Source organism: Acanthaster planci, linkage group LG03 (assembly GCF_054643075.1).
Source record: "Acanthaster planci isolate LZ-2023a linkage group LG03, COTS_SCS, whole genome shotgun sequence".
Lineage (NCBI taxonomy): Eukaryota > Metazoa > Echinodermata > Asteroidea > Valvatida > Acanthasteridae > Acanthaster > Acanthaster planci.
Genome location: NC_141779.1, coordinates 12,780,978 through 12,802,510, shown reverse-complemented (window position 1 = coordinate 12,802,510; position 21,533 = coordinate 12,780,978). Strand labels below are relative to the sequence as shown.

At 39.6% G+C, this 21,533-nt stretch overlaps 2 protein-coding genes across 3 annotated transcripts in view; one reads left to right on the top strand and one right to left on the bottom strand.

The window, feature by feature from the left end:
• The window catches only part of LOC110985727 (uncharacterized), a 91,983-nt gene that overhangs the window by 62,708 nt on the left and 7,742 nt on the right, over window positions 1-21,533 (bottom strand). The window lies entirely within an intron of this gene.
• Window positions 180-15,425, top strand: LOC110985730 (uncharacterized). Its single transcript, XM_022246960.2, has 4 exons — window positions 180-494; window positions 11,719-11,783; window positions 12,340-12,567; window positions 13,498-15,425. The coding sequence occupies exons 1-4, from the start codon at window positions 431-433 to the stop codon at window positions 13,831-13,833; spliced, it is 693 nt and encodes a 230-aa protein (XP_022102652.1). The 5' UTR covers window positions 180-430; the 3' UTR covers window positions 13,834-15,425.

The following is a 21,533-nucleotide window of genomic DNA, read 5'->3' as shown; positions in this document are numbered from 1 at the left end:
AACGCTAGCCCACGCACCCAAACCAACGGTGAGTGTATCCACGTGACTTCCTCCTAATGCCTCCTCCTACTCACATCTTTCGAAGATGGTGATTGCCCCTTCTTGATTCCCTGTTCCGGTCTGTACAAGACCTAGCGCCATCATCAGTTCGCGCGTGATCATGATTGCGGGATAGTTGCGCATACATGTATAAAAGCCACGTCAACTTTGGTTTGTGTGGCACGCTCTTGATTCTTCTGGTGCAGTGGTGGCTGCGTTTAGAAAAACTTCGAAGTGCTGCACAAATTTTTCAATTGCCAATTTTAAATTTGAAGTGGTCTGCAGTCTCGCTGCAATCAAGCCTTCAATTGTCAGCAGCCTGTTGATTGCTAGTGCCAAGCAGACTTAGACTGTAAAGCCGGCTGGTGAAGTAGAGTTACTTCGTGTCGAGATGGTTTCGCTTCGAGTAAGAGAACGTCTGCAAGTTTCGGCCCTGCTGGCCCTGACATTTGTGGGTGAGTTTCAGTCTTCACTCCGTAACTGCTCTCAAGATTTTCAATAATCTCCCCCTCCAAGTGATTGCTTACTTATGAAAGTCCGGGATAGAACCTAACAGTTTGCCTTATAGTTTGAAGCCCACAGTGGGTTGTGCATAATCTATGAGATACCCGTGTGGGTGATTGAAGAATGATGCAAACACATGACTACGAATATTCAAGCCACGTGAACGCCATGACTACGCCATAACCTCAAAATAAGAGAGCTGACCTAGGTGACGATGAACAGTTGTTGTGAGCTATGGGATTTCGGATCACATACCGAATTGTCGCTTTTCTTGTGTCGTTTAATTTTAGTTTGCGGCCCGCACTGTAAGGTTCTCTAAGCACAGGGAAAACGCTAACAAGTTTGCATATGATGGATTGAGTTTTTGTCCTTAATTTGACAAGACATTCCCGAAATATTCTCTTTTTTCACAAAATATATCAGTTAGTGTCTGATGACAGTAGTCGAACAAAAAGGCGAAACACAAAAATGTACCATCCCAATGGTAACAAAATACTGCAGAATACTCAATACTGAAAACTTTCCTTACCTCGATATTCCACGACATTGGAAAGAAAAAATAAGGAAATCGAAAAAACTTAGAGTAGGCAATTGATGAAATATTACGGTGAGGCCAACTAGTTTAGCAAATTAATTAATGAATGGGGTGTAACACACTAGAACACCAACGTAATGACGTCATAGCTACGCCACAGATCTTAATTTTCAGCACTGTAAAAACCAACGCCAATTATAAACGCGTTTTTACGTTAATTGTTAACATGTAACCGTTTAAAATCAAAATCCTTCTTGGAAATAACTGTGTTTCGGTGTTCAGAAAGCGTTACTACCTGACAACGTGTGTTTGCATGTGTCTTGCTATTAACACCCAAATTTTGTCTAAATTTATCAACACATCAACACGTACTTGTTTAAAAAGGAACACCACAACGTGTTTAGTTTTTCATTATTAACACCACAATACGTTTTTAAAGTGTTATCACAAAGGCATCTACAAGGCGTTAAAACGTTAATACCTGTTTTTACAGTGTAACCGTGTAATTTTAAGAAAATAAGTAGGGAAAATAAAAGGCTGGGAAGATTGCTGTGGGTGAGATATAGATATAGATATAGCTGATTGCCTTAAGCTATAAGCCTAGGTATTTAAATGAGTAAAAGTCAGTTTATCATTCCGTAGGTTTTTAAGCAACTCAGAATTTTTGCTCTGGGCAAAAGTAAAGAACCGTCTAATCAGTTCCACAGAACCGCCTGCGTGTACGAATATTTACCCACGTTCTGCGGAGGCAAACTCATTTTAATGCATGCAAATACACCGAGGCATATTTTTTAAACCCAAGGGCCATGATATCATTTCGCAACTAAAACTGCCAAATGTCATCATTGATGGAAGCCGGCTTATTCGATAAAAAAGTAATCCACTGGTTTAAACACCCAATCACACCCACTAACACACACCTGCAGTACGTGTTTAAGGTGAAAAAAGCGTAAATGGACGAAAGTGGACAGATAATAGCCACATCACGCCTGATTGAATTTTACGGAGGCTATAACATCTTCGCCCTCATTACCTCAAATCGCTGAGAATGGTCTGTGGGAATCGGACACTTTTACGGTTGACAGGGGATACATTTCGGGGTTATCATGAGAAGGGGGTGGCAACATATCCTCTATTAAATGCACAAATAGTCAGATATAATTGATCTTACAGATTACATTATAATAATCAGGCCCATATGTACGAACGCATAGCGCTTTATAGGAAATCGTTCTCGCCATATTCTTGTCATCCTGTTAATTCTAGATTTAAACGATAAACTAATTAATACACGTGGCTCTGGGTGTGGCCTGGGTTTTGTGTATCTGTAAGTTGCTTGTGATTAAACATAAATTGTGTAAAATTAGTGTATTTTTACTGGTTTTTTAATTTTTCACACGGGGAACAGAATCTGCTATTTTTTCATCATGATGAATAAACATGAATGACTGAATATATATCTGGACACGTATCCGCTTAAATGGTCTACGTGATGTAATTTTCAAATTCTTTCCGTTTGAAGTCAAACTGGTTCAGTTTTAACCGTTTTCAAGAAGACTAGGGTGTGCAAATGTTATATACCATGGTCATTCCAACTAACACTTAGGATAAAAAAAGATGAACTGAATCAACTGTTCATAAAAGATGTGAAAATATGAATAGGCTACCATTTGCTTTTTTACAGGCCTAGGGTACACAGTTTCATAGATCTTGTTTAGACGAAATCACAAGTTAAAATTAAGAATCTCCCTGAATTTCTCAAATTCTGATAAATCTTTAGCTCTACTGCAATTTGGCAGGGGTACGTAAACTCTAGATTTACGAACGGAAATGTTTAGTGTTTGATGAAATTTTAATTAAATTTGTGATACAAGGCTTGTTCCATAAAAGTTCTAAGCTTGATCATATTTGAAATGGTATTTTCTGCTCATATAATTGGTTGAAGTGTGCAGAAACGCCTCCGCTGCCACAAAACAGAACGTCTATTCTGACTCCAGAATATATCCAATCCTGTCGTAAAGCAGGCCCTGACACGCATGTCGCGGGGGCTGTGTGCTCTGATGGGTTTTATCCGATGCCGTCGACGAATTCCCATAGAGTTGCAATCCCATAATGCTATAAAGGTCTTGATGGGGGCACGAGTTGATTCAGGGTGGGTCCAAGTTGGCATCGGTCCGAGCTGCTATGAGTCCGAGTTTGATTCAGGTCCAAGTTGGTAGGGTTCCAAGTTAGCGTGGGTCCTTGTTGGTATAATCCCTTTTCTGCGCGTTTGGATTTTCCAAGCCTTTTCCTCGTGTGGGATCAAGTTTGGAGTATTCATGCAGTGGAAGTGAGGTGAAATCACGGCCAACAAAACGGCTTATGCTGTATCTCGTGACTTACTGCTGCATGAATATTGGCTCTGGTTATTAACCCCGTCTCCTCATGCACGCCTACGAGGGAACTAATTGAGATATTAAAAATTGAGGCATTCGATATTTTGCTGTCGCCGGCAAGATTCCAAAACGATATCTGATTGGTCCATATTTATGACGTCACCACTGCCGGGAATACCCATCGATAACTATTAAACAGGTCTGGAATTAACAAAGACACCTCTAGTGAAGTTCTCTGTCAGAACATGCAGTCACTCACTCGGGTACCGACTTTCACTGTACTCTCACGTCAGAAACTTGATTGTCTTGGTCCCAAGACCTTCCAGTCGTTATTCCCCCGACAAGAACCACGCACGTACACTTTTAGAGGGCGCTACCACTACACAAATCGTTATCGCAGAAAGGTATTGGATATTTTGTTTTCATTTCTTATGTTTTTCATTGTTTTCCATCGACTTTCCGAGGGAGCCAATCAACAGTAATTTGTTTCGTTTGAGCCTTATATTGAATTATTCATATAAGTTCATGACGTCTCTCAATAGACAATTGAATCTCGAGATCCAACAATTTCCGCAGAAAATGCCTTTAAGATACGCCAATAGATTATTTTTTTATATTTATAACAAATTTCCATATTCAGCTTCTCGTTGATCATTTATAAATTTTGTTAAAATTTTATAAACTTCCAGGTTTGGGGGGAAAATAGACCGAATTCGCAGTGCTAAAGCGAGCCTTGGACATCATACATCGTGACTGTACCGTGGTACGACATGACAAAGTGAAAATGGTTCAATTTCTTTGGTTATATGCGCTCACGGCAACTTTTGGGCTGCTGTTCTGGGCTTAAGAAGGATATTTAGCGAGTGCTTAGCTATGAGCATCAGTAAGTTTACCATGATGTTGGCCTATGTTTAAATGTAGTTCGTGAATCCGAAGCGTGTTGAAAATCATTTGCGTAGCTTCCATCAATCGTAAGTCATGTGATATTAATAATGCAAATCCTACCTTTATTACCATATCTGTTGCTGCCCAAGACTTTACAAAATATCCAAGACCTTGCTGTGATAACGATTCATGATGTGATAGCGCCCTGTCCCTGTACATGTACATACATGTGTGTACAGTACAGTACGTGCGATGGTTCTTGTCGTGGAGCACTGAACTGGAACTTAGAACCAAGACCAGGAACTTGACCGTAGAGTCCCCTAACGTGGTGCAATAATTCTAGAAAAATCAATATTTTCACTCACATACCCAAATTCAAATGTGAAGAAAATTATTCCTTATTTGTGGACGTATTTTAAAAGTGTTCATTTTACACGAGAAAAAAAATTAGAAAATGGGACCAAAGCAAATTTCATCGGAACTTTGAATGAGAAACAGAAACTTGAGATTTATGCACGGGGAATACTGAAGCTTGATCAAATGTCACTTGTTATAAAAATGATTGAGGCAAAACTATTGCTCGTACCACAGGCGAAAATAAGTTTGCCCCGTGTGGGTACATGTACATCAATAACGGTGATGTCATGAATACGGACCAATCAGGACAAGGCTACAGGTAAAATATCGTTTTGGACCTTTTAGGGCAACAACAAAATATCCACTACCTAAAACTGATGGTGTCATAGGCTCAATCTTCACCGCGTGATATATTTCAGTCTGCTTTCCAAAGTGAAACTTTTAAAAAAGACCGAAAAAAATTTGAACACCAAATGAGCGTATAACCTTTTGATATGCCTGGGCTCACATCCTCCAGGTACTCTCATTAATCTTGTCCCCATTTTCAATTATGTTTTACTGCTTTTTTTTTAACCAGATTGAGAGCAACTGACAGAAGCGTGGTGTGGGTGACACAACGCTGACTATACAATGCGCAGTGCAGTGATGACTAATTGTGTTCTTCACATCATCTTTTTTTAATTTCCTGGAGGCTTCCGTGCCAAAAGACACAGACCTTGATTTGGTATTTGCTCAAAACTCAGCTTTTGAACGCGCGCCAAAATCCCCCCAAACATTTTGAGTATTTTCTTCTGACGAAAATCTAATAAATTGAAGTCCCTTTGAAACCATTTTTTAAATTTCCCTTACAAAAATCTCAATAAACGTTTCTGAAGAAAAACAGGTTATCAAGATAATCGCAAGAGCAGTTCCTTCTACTTGGAAACTGCAAAAACTACAACTTTGCATCAATTTCACGCAGTGAGAAAATCAATTATTTTTAAAACGTAAATTTTTAGATGAACATAGTAATTAAATGAATGCAGTGGTTAAGTAGCCCAAAGTAATCAGCAAAAACGCGTGTCCCTTCATTAAACGAATACCCGTCAACGAATATCCGCGTTTTCCGAATTTCTGATACTTCTGGAGATGAAATAGTTTTCTTTAACACAATTGACTGGAGCAGGATGTTGTACAAAATGTTCCTATGTAAGATCCAGCGACTGAATCATTTTATAGTTTAAATCAAAGTGTATCCACAATGAATTTTTCTTGTACACAATTTTTCTGCAAATTTTTATTCTTATTGAATGTATAAAAATTCTGTTATACCCCTGTTTAGTTAAATGCGCAAAAAATTGCACTTTTAACACTTTAAATTATCCATAGTTTTCTGAACAACTGAGGGCGCTGTTGCTGTGGTGTCATCCAAGGAAGACACGAGTCACTGCGTAGGCTTTTCTGTTAAAATTGTGAACCCAGAATTTACTTACAGAAGCCTTTCTGAGAAAGGGATCAGTGCGCACTTATTGCTATGAACAGAAACAACATGGAATAAGCAAGGAAGAGAAAATTTAGTCCAGCAAAATCTCAAAAAATGCAATACCTGTTGTATACAAACTAATGTAACATTTAGGCTTTCTTCCTGAGATGACACCACAGTTTTGCTTATGAATATGGAAATACTAATTAACATAAAACCAAAAAGGCAGTAAAATCCCCTTGAAAAAAGAGAAACAAGAGTTGAAAATAAGGTAACAGAGTGTGCAATTTGAAGGTTTGTACTAAAACAAATTGATTGCAGCTACCATGTAACGAAAATACAAAGCGTGATTGTAAAACACAACTGGGAAGCGCGCAGGTACTTTACATTCAAATTCAAACAAAGGATTTATCGCTGTGACATTTTATCCATAATACGCAACTCAACTTATCCGATTCAGCAATAATGCCAAATACACTGGCAGGTAAGTGTCGCCGCCTTTTTGGCGGCGAAGCACGTGAAAGGAAAACTCCCTTATAGATTCAAACACCCGGTATCTGCTGCGCATTAGGATTTCCATACTTCTTCTCATGAGTAATTATGGTTTGAAGTGTTCATGCAGGGAAATAAAATGAATCACGGTGAACAGTGCGAATTGAGAGGTATTTTTGAAGCCGTTCTTTTATAAATATTGACAGCTGTTATCATCCCATCTCCTTAAATATGCCTGTAAGGGAACCGAAACGAGAAATTAAACCTGATGGTGAAGCCTGATACATTCACAATGTTTTCTGTAAATTAAACCATACTCTTTTGTACTGGAAAAAACTCCCAAATAAGCATTACTTTTCTTTGACAAGCAGTAAGAGTAATTTACTCGATTGTAAGGCATGCCTGGTCGTCATAAATGTAAGGAGAGCTTGCTCCCTACTCTCACCAGTCATGTTCCTATTCTCGATTATGTTTTATTTTTTTTTAAATGAGGCTGAGAACAGATTTGGTAGAACCGTGGCATGGGTGACAAAATGCTGGCCATACAACGCCCAACAGAGTGATGACTAACCATGTTCTTTGCATAATCTCTTTTCCTGCAGGCTTCCGTGCCGGAAAGGCACAGGCCCTGATTTGTTTTAGTAGGCATTTGAGCAACCTTTAGCTTTAGAATGCGTGCCAAAATCCCCTCCAGCTTTTCAAGTAGTTGTTTCGGAAACCTGACAGGTCTTGGTTCCTTTAAAGCAAATTCTTTTTAAATTCGATTCCGATACATATGAACAAACCGATTTGAAGAAAAACAGATTTTCGAAATAATCGCGAAGGAAGCGTCTGCTATTTTAAAACTGCAAAAACTGCTACTTCGCACAACTTTTTATTTTGTAAGGAACTAAATGTTTCTTTGATTCTTTCACATGAACCAAGTAACTAGAATGAACACAGTAGTAAAATAGCCGAAAATAATAACCGGAAAGATGCGCGTCCCTTCGTGAAAACAAAAACCCTACACTTTTGCCTTTCGGTGCAAGGTGTTTTCCATAGGGAAGGTGCATGCATTTATACGTGCGCGAAAGATGAGTCCCTTCGTGAAATCGTTTTGTACAAGTTTCGGAGCAAGAATGTCTGCGTCTCCAAGTGAAAATGTGAAATGTATTTATCGGGATATCTCCCCCTAACATAATTAATTTAATTTTGACATTAATGATGTTTTGCTTGTTGAAACATGTTTAAATGGTCAAGTTCGATGTTTAAAACAAAATGTCACTTTTGACGTTCCCGTCTCTTTGTGAAAACGGTACAAATAACCTCTGAACATCGTGCAACTGAAATGATCTATATAGAAGCCTTGAATGATGTATGGAGAATTCCACAAATCCTTTTTTTGATTGAAGCATAACGTTTTCTTTTGATGTTTCGTTTCGTTTACAAGAGGTCTCTTCTTTGATGAGGCATGCGTATAACTGTTGCTATCGAGTAACAACTGATTATTTTAAAGGGTTACAATATACATGTCGCCAAATCCTTATTACAGAACAGATTTTTTTCCGTATTCTTTGCAAATATTGTGATGGATATGAAAAGAACAGTTTCCTAATATTATGAATACAGTTTTGAAAGTTTCAAACGAAGTTCAGCAATTCATATGAGCACACTGGTTTCACGAAATTTGTCTTGAGGGTAATTATTGTATGGCAATTTGTTTGAAAGATAACATTGTTCGACTATTGATCCTTCCTACAGGCATACAGGCGAATAAATTCAATCAGTTAGGTATGAGGATCCCCTCTGAGTATATAGAATTTCAGTCATTGTTCGGGCAAAACGGATCACGTTGCCCACACTAGAGGGAAAACATGATTATTTCCATAATGTTTTACAATATTTAAGTTATATCTTGAACTTCACGATTTCAGTTCAACTGCTCGTACTTGACACGACGTTTACCTGCGGGGGGAGCCCTCGAGCTTTAAAAAAAAATTCGTTGATGTGATGTACGATTTAGTTGCCATCTTTGACACTATGAAATCAGTTCAGTGAAGCTCTTGTATGTAGGAAACAGCGACTCAGCTGTCAGCGTGAAACGTAATTTCAACATGAAGTGCAATGCTCCTTAAGTATCTGACAAAAATACTTAATGAAGTTTTGGGCTGGAATGGCCCGTTACATTCCCGGCACCATGTTTGTAATTATCCAAATGAAATGAATTAATTTGTGTCTAATCATGGACCTTGCACAAGATTAGTTTGTAAATAACTTGTATGTTAATGCGTCGATTACTAATTAAAAAACGTAAACACGGACCCACTTTTTGAATGCGTTCCCCTGTGTATATGTTTAGATATTTACACAAAGATGCGTTAAGGAATGTGCTTAAATGCTAAGTGGATTGTATACAGCTAAACGTGCACTAGGGGTACAAAAGTGTCTAAACTTTAAGTGCTGTCCAGACTGAGACAAATAAGCAGGCTTCCACCTATTGGCAAAAGATCAACTTACAGCTACCAAACACTGAAATAAAATCTTTGGTCTCTTTTTTAAAGTAACGGTTCCAAATACTCCATCTTGGGTCACATAAAATTGGCATTGTAATCAGACATTTAGCCCAACAAACACCTGACAAAAAGGCTGGCATGTACGTAAATTGTAATGGATTTGGGCGGTGAAGAATTCATCGCATTAACATGGTTGCTTTAAAATACAGAATTCCAGGTATGACTTAATATAGGATGCGGGTTTAACGATTACATTTGGGACGTATACTATCTCACCATCCCTGCTAATCTATCGATGACCTATTCTTCATGCAGATCAAGCACCGTTTATTGACGGGTTTGCTTGATACAAAAACACCAACCAAAAACATCGTGGGCTATAATCCCAAATCCTATGAGCTCATGAGTGACCTGTCATTTGCGTCTTTACCTTTCTCTTTTTTTCTGGAATGACCGGATGTAGTAATAACTTACTCACGGGTCAGAAGCGGAGGGAACATGTCGTGTTCTCTATCACGTTCACGAATTGAACGTGATTCAAAAATAATGTCATAGTAATGTTTACAAGTTAAGGAAAGCTTTTAATGTGCATAATTCACGTAGGTTTCTTTCCTTAACTTAGTTTTGCTTATTTTTCAGGGTCATACACTGGAACGTAAGTGAGTTTTTGTGATGAAAACGAGACGCCTGCTAGGTTGTTTTACTGGTCAATGATATTATGTAATCAAATATGCAGTAGCCTTTTTTCGAGCAGTGAAAATTGCACTCTTCCAGAAAAACAAATCAATTTATTTTTGCAGCCGGGGCTTTCACAAGAATGTGAAACGGTTATGAAGCCAGCGTTGAATTAAAGGGCATCCTGATGGTCAATAGTTTAGAAGAGTCTATAAAGCCAGATTCACGAACTTCAAAATGTAGTTCACTGTGATTTTATTTCTGTCACAGTGATTTATTGCCTAACCAAAAGTCCAGTTGATAGTCGAATAGTGTCATACGGTTTAATGGTGTCGATAAAAATCACTTTATGATATGTCAAGGATCGATACTGACTTCTAAAGACGATGTTGCATAAAAAAAAAACTCAAAATCACTTTTAAAAACTCTTCTACTTTTGGCGTTATTATGTGTGTCATTAGGCCTACTAACGTCCATTGCAAACATATATGTTGGTACATCTTCAGGAAACCCCAACAAGAAATATTTTCAACGGTTTATGATGCACTGGCAACACGCTGTGCGGCGTCTCCTGTGAGACTACGACAGGCACTAGAATCAAACTTTCGCTACGGTTCTCCACCGCTGCCTCTTTTGATCAAAATTTGAAGCCTTAGTAGCAGGACAGGACGGAATTATGGCTACCCGTCATGTGCCGCCCCATACAATCTCATGCATTAACTAAACTGATACACAGGCAGTGCTGGGTGAACGTGAATTACAATGAGCACTCTCCAAAAATCATTTCATTAATATACTTAACGCTTGTTTTTCCCCTTTAGATGTATTCTCCGACAGAAGTGGTTTTATCTCAGACTATTTTCAATTTCTAAGTTTTCAAAGCTTATCCTTTAAATTTATGAAGAAAGCATAGTTTGTTTCCTTGTTTCTATCCTGTGGTATTTGGATCGATTTTGGCTAATTCCTCGAGGTTATATACTAAGCACGGATGCGTCAAATTGCACACTAATGTTTAACACAATCAGCCACTGCGCGAGCCGAGATCTGACGGGTTGAATATGGAGTCCGCTTGACCCAGTCCGTGAGTTGGGGAAAATTGTTTTCTGCCGCCTGCTTAAAGGATACAAAACAGTTGGAGCCTTCAACTAGTGAGAATACTTCTTATAGTTCGTTTCCTTCGCAGATGAGCTGATGGATCAGCACCGTTATGTTGTTTTCTGAGGTAGAAAGGCGATTTTCAGGATGCCCAGGATGGGGAAAAAAATTGAACCGACTTGCAAGTGCATGTTACAACAATTAACTTAATTAGAACCAACAAATGCCGAAAACGATGCCACTTTGGGTAAAAATGTCCGATGCTTGGCTTGGGAGCAGGTGAATGCACAGATATAGACACGGCTGTATGCAAATCTTAGCAGTGCGATTCATCAGAGTCAATATTCTTGTCAGGTGTTATGGTAAACGGCTACTCACCGATTCTACCCAAGAACTCTTCATCGCTGTCCTTGTCTTATGCATCCGCACTCCATCCGGCCTACGTGAGCAGTTTGGGGCGGGTGAAGTCCGCAACGATGGTCCGTCAGCTTTAAGTGTTTGAGTTGGAAACCAATTTAGCATTCGCTGCCACATTTGTTATCCAAGCTCGGTCAAGAAAAAGGAAGGAAAGGGATATTATTGTTTCCCGAGTGAAATGGCCACGAGTACTTTAATTATTGCCAATGCATTATCAACTGGCTCTTGTTGGCGTCGAGAGCCGCGTTTGCGTTTTATGACATTTATACAAATGCAGATTCCTGCCGGTGCACAAGATATCAGTTTCGTGAGAGGAATTCTTGAAAGGTGTTTTCTTACCTAATGATTCTGATGTTTACAGCCAGAACTGCCGTCTTTTCATTCCAACAGCATTTGCTGGGGCAAGATATACGCCTTCAAAGTATTACGATGAAAATGAAGAACACTCTAGACTGGTAAGAATTTCTGAAAGTTTCTCGACATTTGAATGCAGAGGGTAACTTATCAAAATGTTGGACCTTAAGATCAGCTTCTTGATGACACTCGCATGACATTGTACTTCATTTATAAATTCACTAGAAATCTATGTCACGATCGACAACAATTCCGTGAACCGAACGGGCCTTTATAGAGGGTTTATATATTGCAAAAAGTTTACTTGAAAGCGAAATTGTGTACACGTTTCTACTCTTCTTAAAAGACTGACACAGTTTGACATGCGTTTGGTTGTTCCTTTGAAAGATACAGTTTTTAACATGATTTTACAGCTTGCATGCAAGCTTTTGCTGTGATATCGTATTAATTGGGCAACCGTACATGCTAAAACTAGCTTACTGCGAAAAATTTTGGTTGCCACATCAATACCGCCCTGTGTAAATACTGAAACACGTATGACTGGTAAGTTATTGCATATACCATAAGTTAGCATACACTCAATAGTTCTTGTAGTGACGACTTCAAATATTTGTTAACATCTTCAACCATTTCCTATGTGTCTACACACATCCACAGCCAAACGACTCAGTTCAGCAATTTATTGACACCTTGCGGATACCACCACAACTGAGCCCTGTCACCAACGATTTCCCGACCCGGGAGGACTTTCTCCGTATGCCGTCCATGGAAGGTGCGGATGCACAACGGATCGCATTTGGAGAAAGCAAACCCACCCACTCACCGGCCGTTGAGATACCGCTGACCCCTAGGAACAGACGGTCACTCTCCTACCCTTTTTATAAGGTAAACTGACCGACGCAACACCACTTTACGGGTTAATGTTGACAAGGTAATGTTTTTTACAACGAAAAGCAACTATGTTAAAAATGTGCAGAGATTGCAAGATGTTCAAGCGTCACTGTCGCCCGTGTTCTTTGACCAGTAGGCGTTTGTTTTATCAGATAACACTGAACAGACTGTATAATGGGGCTTACACTGCTCCTTACAGTCGACAGTCATGAACACGCTTTAAGCCCCACTGCGGTGGTCTGACAAATCAATGTAGTGATTCATTGTTAATATTATTATTATTTTTTCGGAATTACAAAAATACTCATCACAATACAGAAAAACATGAATACAAACAGCAGGATAATAGGACAAACTAATGGTACATGCCAGAAAGAAAGAAAAGTTTACTTTAAAAATATAACCCAAAGGCCTCTTACTCCAATGCCATTAGTAAAACGAATGTAATAATAATACCAATTTGAAAAGCACATGCAACTGAAACATTTCACATGGCACTGAAGAAGTTGAGAAAATCACGTATTATAATTTCCCACATGAGCAGTAAATGCAAGGACTTATTAGATAGGTATGTTCTCATCGAAATCACACATAGGCCCTACAGATCTTTCTTCTCTGTTCTTTATACGAATTGAGTGTTCACAAGCATGTCTCGCCGTCGCAACGGCGTTGGGCATTCAATGTACGCTGATGAGTTAATGTGCACGACTGATGATGAACTCCCACAATAACTAATAAAAAGGAAACCTCTTTATGGGCTGTATTTTTCTGTCAGTTGAAACCTCTCTCTTGCAAGTTTGCTTGACCCGGTGGGAAGCTAACTGTTCAAAGTATTTATCTGCCAATAACACTGGTATTGGTGGGCGTTATTCCCAACCCTCACTGAGTAAATCCAGTGAATAATTTATATTTTTTTCTGCACAGAGATCGATGGTTAGCTCTGAGGAGACTGTGCGGGCTTGCGAAGCACAGAGCGACTGGGTACAAATCACACGAGCGACTGCTTTGGAAAACGAGGAAGTCATCTTGGGGACTCGGCAATGGTTCTGGCAGACGACGTGTTTGGACGAAGGAGGTAAATGCTACGGGTTCATGGAAACGCCGCGCATGACGTCAAGCTGTAGACCCGTGTTCTCCTGGGTGGTTGCCTGGGCCCGGCCTGAGTCCGTCATGAACTACACATGGCGTTTTATTGCTCTGAAAACATGCTGCTCGTGTGCCGTCATCAAGGCGTCTTCAAATCTCCCGCTTGAAAAATAAAAACAGCATCGCGCCCACAACGGCTGAACAAGACCCGTTTTAACATGAAACTGACTGACCACGCCGTCTCCAAACCTAGTTAGCATTCCAGAGACAGACATCATTGAAACGATTGCAAAAATGTTTTTAAATGGATCCTTGTAAAGATTCGAACACGTGCATTATGCCATATATGCAGTTCCTTAATTTTCTGTTTTAATTCAAGTCAACGTTTTCGAATTGTAGTTGTCTCATTCACACGTTGACTAAATTAGTAAAGTCACTAAAACAATGACTTAACTGAATTGATTTACTGGTGGGTAACGATGATGTATGTTGGCTGACTTTGGTTGATTGGCTGGTTTTGTTGGTTTTGAGTTTAATGGATGCGTGAAGGAGGTAAACACTTCCCGATGAATGCAAACCGTTTGGTAAAAAGTAAAATGATTTAGGTGTTCTAATATTCTGAATTATTTGAACTAGTTGGCGGTCGTTTATTGGCGTACGACAAGCATCACCGTACACACGGTAATCAAGCAATCCACTGAGGGTACCGGGAGACAACGGCAGCTTTTGTGTTGCTTTTCGTAGGTTTTGCAAATCCCTTCCTAGTGACAAATTTTTCCAAACGCTAAGCCTACATAAGTGCAATCACGTGCAATCGCCTTCGATACTCATGCACGCGCTTCAGGCAAACTTCACACAAATCTGTCTCTATCACTGAAATCGCAACACTGCGTACACTGATCGCTACACAAAACGCATCTCCCCGTGCTGCGATCTGTTTCCTCGAGTTGCAATTTTTCTATGGTCAGAATTTTTTTATTACTCCATAAATAAGCTGCTGGGGTCAACATTAGTTTTCATTCAGCTCAGAAGATGAATATTTAGCGTAATGAAACTTTGTTTACTTGCATTTATAGAAGTATAGCTAAACGCAGAAGAGGCTTGAAAACGGAGGCTTCAGAAGTTACTTTAATTTATGAAATGAATGCCAAAAATATTTGTATTGACGGAAACATCTGGAGGCCACATTAGCCAACGCCTTGCCAGCAGTAATTTTTAAAATTGTAAAAATATTACATATTATATATTACCAGATCATGATTGCGTGGAACAAATGGCATTCAAAATAGCCATTGGATTGTTTCATTATTAACGGTTACTTGGGTCGGTGTCGCAAATGGGTTAATACGGGAAAACACTGAGGCGATGGCGGCTTTGAGGCTGTGACGGATAGCGTGACATGGTTGGTAGCAACAAAAGTAACTGGCGGCCGAAGTCATGTCACAGAAGGAGGTGCTGCAGAAGTGGAGGAGGGTATGGTTTGGTGGTTCAATTATGACGGTGTGCAGGTGTGGATGGCCGAAGTGGCTGCACTTCGAATGATGGTTAGTGGTAGAGTGCTAGGGCGAGGGAAAGTGGTGGTGATAACCTGATAACGAAGATGAAAGTGGTGGTAGATTGCAACAGTGATATGAATCATGGAGAAAGGTTATTTTGCTGTCACTCAATCTGAAATGACGACACGAATGCATTTTAAAATCGACAATCCAATGAGCCGATTTTAATGAGGAAAATCAATAAAGCTTATAACTGCTAATTTAGACAAATCTGCAAGATGCACATTTTGCCGATGTGTTTTTCTCTTTTCTGCAAACCGTTTCATGCTTCACTCGGATTTCCCCTTTTGTATAGGGGAGGTATTGATGCACAGTCCACAAAGAGCAAATCCTACGATAATGCTATATTACTGCGAGACCGAAATCATCAAACCTCCCTTGATTGAGGAGTACGTGTTTCTCAAAGGTTCTATATATTTTTGTCCTACCAACAGTTAGGACAAAAATTGTAGAAAAAAGTCAATACTTAATTGGGAACGATTTATAAAAAAGAGAGCCATTACCAATTTTGGCTATGAACAATTATTGTCCATTCATACTCGTGTTTGGAGGATAACGTGTTCTAGTCATGTTATTAGCTTTGAAATGATTAAATTATTCAAATTTAACAATTAAAAACGGTTGAAAAGATTTGGCAGCTTTTAAGAAATAGATACGAAATTTCATAATGTGTTAGTGAATTCTGGTAAAGTTTTGTGATACCATGGGATTCCATGTGTATAGGCAATTAATACGCATAAAAACATGCAATGGTATTTAATACTGTACATCAAAATAGGTTCAAAGATTCTTGGCAATGGCTCATTTAAACCAAATCTGAATTTGAAACTGTCAAAAGTGCAACTCCAGGAAAACTTTACATTTCTGTAAATCTCTACGAAAAACTATGAATACAAATTGAGATCGTGAGCAGTGAGTGAGCACCGCCTTGAGTTGCTGGGGGGAGAACCGAACACAAGTGTCAGCCCCTCGAAGTAACTGAGAGGATTCCCCCTAGCAAGAAAAGACGTTAGGAAATGCCTCCTCTAGAAATGAAATAGCTACAAGTATGTTTTCCAACTCGCCATATTTATATCATTTTGTTTTTGGTCATGCACTGTGATTACTTTTCACGCCACACGTGGGCCATGGAAAAGAGTTGGTTGCCATTAATATGATTTAATACGCACGTCAGAAAACCCAAAGGTGCCGAGAAGTGAAATCAACTTCAGAAAAGAGACAGGGCTTTTTTGGACACAAAAGCAGTCGTTAAGTACCGTTGAGAATGTAGCAACCTGAAAGGGTTACCCACGAGAGCTTTTCATTTCTTCCGTTTACCTTTGTCAGTTTCCCTCTGTGCCATCTCTCTCACCAAAAGGCAAGGCCATTTTACTTATTATTCAGGGGATGGCGTTGAGTTGTTCTGATTATATCCAGTTCTTGCAGGAATAACAAAGAAACTTCAATACCATCACTCAATATATATATTTTTTAAGTAACAAGCTCTTTTGAAGTGTGAAAGATTAATCCACACCCTTACAGAAAAACGTTTCTTTGAAACAACACTGATTTCTCTAAAGAGATCTGCCCGAGCAATATGTTTTCACGATCGATTTTATAGATAATTAACCGCTGCATATATACTGAGCCGCTACAAATGCTTAGACAAAACCAGTGGCAGACGCAGCGATTTATGAATTGACAATGGGCTGGGGGGGTTTCCAAACCACTTGATTTTCAAATATTACTGGCTCAAATGTCATAAACCTCCGTATTGTGTATTAACTTTTACACCGGTAGAACAGAAATCGAATCAGGATTTTCGTATGCGCGTGACAAATAGATATATACTTACAGCGATCTTGAAATCAAACAACTAACACCTTGCCGTTCAAATTCCACTTTAAGTTGGCAAGACAAATGACAAACTCAAATCTTTCAGTTTTGTTTAACTTTTATGTTTAATCTGATCGGATTTGTGTGTGTGTGTGTTTTTGGTTTCAATAAAAATGCCCACCTTCACAAATACCGGTAGTCCCCAAGTCCATCACCATTTTTGAAAAACAGCTCCAAAATTCATCACTTTTTTAGAAATACAAACCGCTATTCCCTTCAAAAGCACCCTTCTTTCAATTTTACAATCCACCGAGTTTGAATGTAAATCGTGATGTTGTCTGAGCAGGCTATTGTGGGCCTAGTTACTGGCTTCCTCCAATGTCATCACCAAAAACGCCCAAAGGTTTTGACTGCTGGTGAGAGCTAAAACAAACAACTAGAGAAATCTCAGCAGCATGGTGGCGCTGTTTCAATTGTGGCACGAGGCTGAGAGGTTAGGCCGTTTGAGCAGGCTCGATCGTACTCCAGTAGGTGGTAGAGTTACCCCGTCACGAGGAGCAGACAACACCGTGCACGCCACAGTAGATCATGATGTCGGGTTGCGGGCGTTTGATTTCATTTTTTGGTTGAAACGAGGGGGGGAATGCTTAGATGTGGCTGCGCCACTGGAGCGACACATTTATCAACATGACGTGTGCACCTCACATCAGCCAATTTCCCTTCAAAGTTATCAGCTTATACTGAGCAACGATGTCATCAATTGTCGGTGATTGTGCATCAAAATTGTACGATATCGGTACCATAATATGTGACGATGCAGTTCGGAAACTCCCGTCACCAATTCACCATGTCCTTCTACAACATGGAATTCAGAGCTGGTGGAGTTGTCTCTGTACTTGACAGTCATTGAATGGGCTAGGAACCCGGGAGTGGACTGGTGCTTTAACAACTTAAAGATCCGTAATTTGTATGCACGTTTGGCTTATGAGGGAGGTGACGCAGTCACGATGGTCAAGCTCATGACATTGTCCGACGCACCTGTGTTGGTTACAGTCTGCTTGCCGTCATGCAATGTAAAAAAAAATTGTTAAATTATTTGATCAACTTTTTGTCCAACGTTTTACAGATCGTCAACCCCACCGACAGTTCAGTAACATGTGCATCATGCATATTGAGCACAATGGTTTCCCCAATTCTTGGTCAAATTTTGCTCTTCCAACAGTTGGGTGAAGTTGATTAAAATACCTAGACAAAAGTATTTTAACCAATGATTGAGCACGCCATTATTTAGATTTTCAGGTCAAACGTAGATCAACATTTAAGCGCAATTTTGGTTCATAATCCTATTTTTATCAGTAGTTGGGTACTGGATGGCCAAAAATAATCCAGTATTGTGCATGTTGCAAACTCTTGTCCATTGTTTACGTTGTCTTGAGCCATGTGTACCCTGTGTTGTCTCTTAACGTGGCATACAGATGCAAAATGATTTTTTTCTTTTTCTGCAGCACAAGTTTTCTACAGTCAGGGTATGTGCCTGAATGTGACTGTAGTTGCCATTAAAGTAGATGTAGAGTGGATGGTAGCTTCAGATGGCCCGTCTGCGCTCAGGATGCAATATTTGGTGTGACGCTGTCAACGTTGGTTCTGTGTTTCATAGGCCATATATGTCTGCAAACTGCACTGACATGGACTGTTAAACCCGTGTTCGTGCTTCTGAGTTGAGCTGCAACTATGGCAGGAGTTCTCACAAGCGACACTCTTTCGGTTAGTATACAGGGTCACACCTGAGGTGCTGCTTGAGGCCAATGTCTCCGAGTGTTAGACGGGCTAGAATCACACTGTCTTAAGGTCTAAGCTCCACGAATTTACAGGTTCTGCCGAGGTTTTGTTTTCCCTCTAACTCTACAGTAAAGCATATTATTCAAAGGTTGTATTTTTCTTGCCCTTGCAAAATGTGGGGAATTTGTCCAAAACTCCGTCACAATGTCTGGCATCGCTTTCGTCCGTCCACTAAGATCGAGGGTATTGAAGGTGTCCACAGCGGGTAGTCCTAGGACGGAGACAAACGTTTCAACACGGACTATTTCATCCTTTGATTGACACCCATAGCAATCTCAAAGTTCTGAAAGTGTTGAAGAAACTCGGTCCAACTCAAAGACAGGTTGCCATTTAGACGGCGCTGGTATGTTCAACCTGGCCATAACCATGAAGTCATCTGAGATCCGCGTTCATGTCAGTAGGAAAATCGATGGGGTTAGGCCTACCGGTGAAGTTACACACCATTTCTGTACCATTAGAGTTCCATTCATCACTCATCAAAATACATCTTTAATAAAATTGACGAACACGAAAAATGACGGGGAGACTGTGTGCACCAAGCGTAGCCTTATATACAAACAATACCCTCCTTACTGCAATACAAGCTGCGAAAGCTGGCAGAGCAAATCACTATAAATAGAAACTTCAAAATCACCAAAAACAGCTTTAGAGATTAAAATCGTAGCCCTATTATATCCTTCAGAAAAGGTTCTCTCTGGAGAAAACCCTATTAGAAATAAAAACAACCACCACTCTAGCAAGAACTGAGCTCAGCCTGTTGAATTCTGCAGGAAAATAGTATCTTGGGTCTACCAAAGGTTTAAGTACTTTCCTTCTTGTTGCCGTATACTGTCTTAACATTAAAGAACCCTAAGAGCCTCGAGCTGAACCAATTAAGAGAGGGCGCCATTTTCCTAGCAACGAGGGCTCCTTTGGTGAGAACAGCACTTCGCTAATTCTCAAACGGGTATGAAATGCAAGCGTTACGGTCCCGTCACAACCGACAAAAAACACTTCCCACCAAACAGGCATGGTTATTTCCAACCCATCAGGGTGTACGCTTCTGCCCGAGGCGGATAGGGTGTGTGTAATATCATATAGAAATAGGAGGGTTGAGACATGTTAGGGTTTTAAATAACAAATTTTTGTGGACGATGGCATGAACACTAAATTACACGGTTGTTTGAACTGGGGCAAGGAGACCATTTTTAGCCATCAATAAGATATTCGGCACAGTTCTTTGCCGATTAATTACGGTACTTGACCTATTCAAACTCGGGTACACTGAAATGATATTAACAGTTTACTCATTCCTGTTGATAGATATATAGCCCGCCACGTGTGTAAAATCGATAAAGGTCCCAACAGATTTGAAACATTTTTCCGGTATCATGATAAATGATAGCTCCTATTTTATGAACTCTATTATTTCTATACATATACTCCATACATCACAATCACCAACGCCATGCGAAGTATTAATGAGTCCTAATTTTATTGAGTCAGAATTTCACTCAAATACTCACTTCAGTTTATAGGAAATTATCAGATGATATATCTTTCCCTATATATAAATTAAGACCAATGTCTTATGTAAGTCTTGTAATAGTCATCACAATCCAACTACATGTACAAGCGCTCACCAGCAAAGGCAATTAAAATGGTCACAGGTCAATTACAACGTCAATAACAAGCCAATGTCCCATCGTTTTTCATGTCGAATCACTTATAATGACACAAGCTAATCACATACATTTAGTTAATAATGGCAAATTTATTACAAGTCAAATCACAATCCAAGCCATAATATAGGTTTTCCGGAAAATTTCCTTTATTTCGTTCAAATTTAATACACGATGAAATCAAATTCCTCTCGAGAAAACTGGAACGCATAAATGCTATAGTGAATTTAGTCGATGACCATTCCTACTGATGATTGATCTTTTTCAACATTTGTCAGTTTATATCATCAGATTTTATTGGTATTCGTCTCTCCTGATGATCATACACGTGATGAATTAAATCAGTCCTTTTTTATCAAGAGTGTTTCCGTCAAGTTCATGGTGTGCACTCATGGACATACGTTTGCCGTACGGTGTTTTGCGCGACAAGAAAATTAACCATCCGAAGGACAGAAAAACTGATTGGACTGTGTGTGAAAAATGTGTTTGCTTTTCATAGGCCTGCTGCTCACTTGCACGAAATGGAAGTACAAAGTTCATTTGTATAAAGGCCTTACTTATTAAACTAGACACTCAAATAGAAAGAAAATGTGTTAAAAATGATTTCTGTCACTTTTTTACATACTCTACGCATACGCATGCTTTGACCAATACAGGAACCAAATTCAGGTGGTAAATGCAGCCAATCATCTTCCGAAAATGAAGGCACCCTGTCACTGTAAATTTACATCTTTGACGGATGTCAGTTATACCGAAATCTTCCACACGTATCCATGAAATGTGACATCGACAGTGCCCTAAAATTATGGAAAGTGGTGTTAGCCGGGTACAAGAAGACACATGCCCGGAAGACACGGCGAGTATTCACACTGCCCACTGGGTCAGCCACACATGTCAGCGATACAGAATTTGATACCACCCAGCAGCACTGGATGATTGTAGAACCTTGCACTGAAACCATCCACTTGTATTGATTCCATCTCACTTTTTTGTAGTGTCCTTT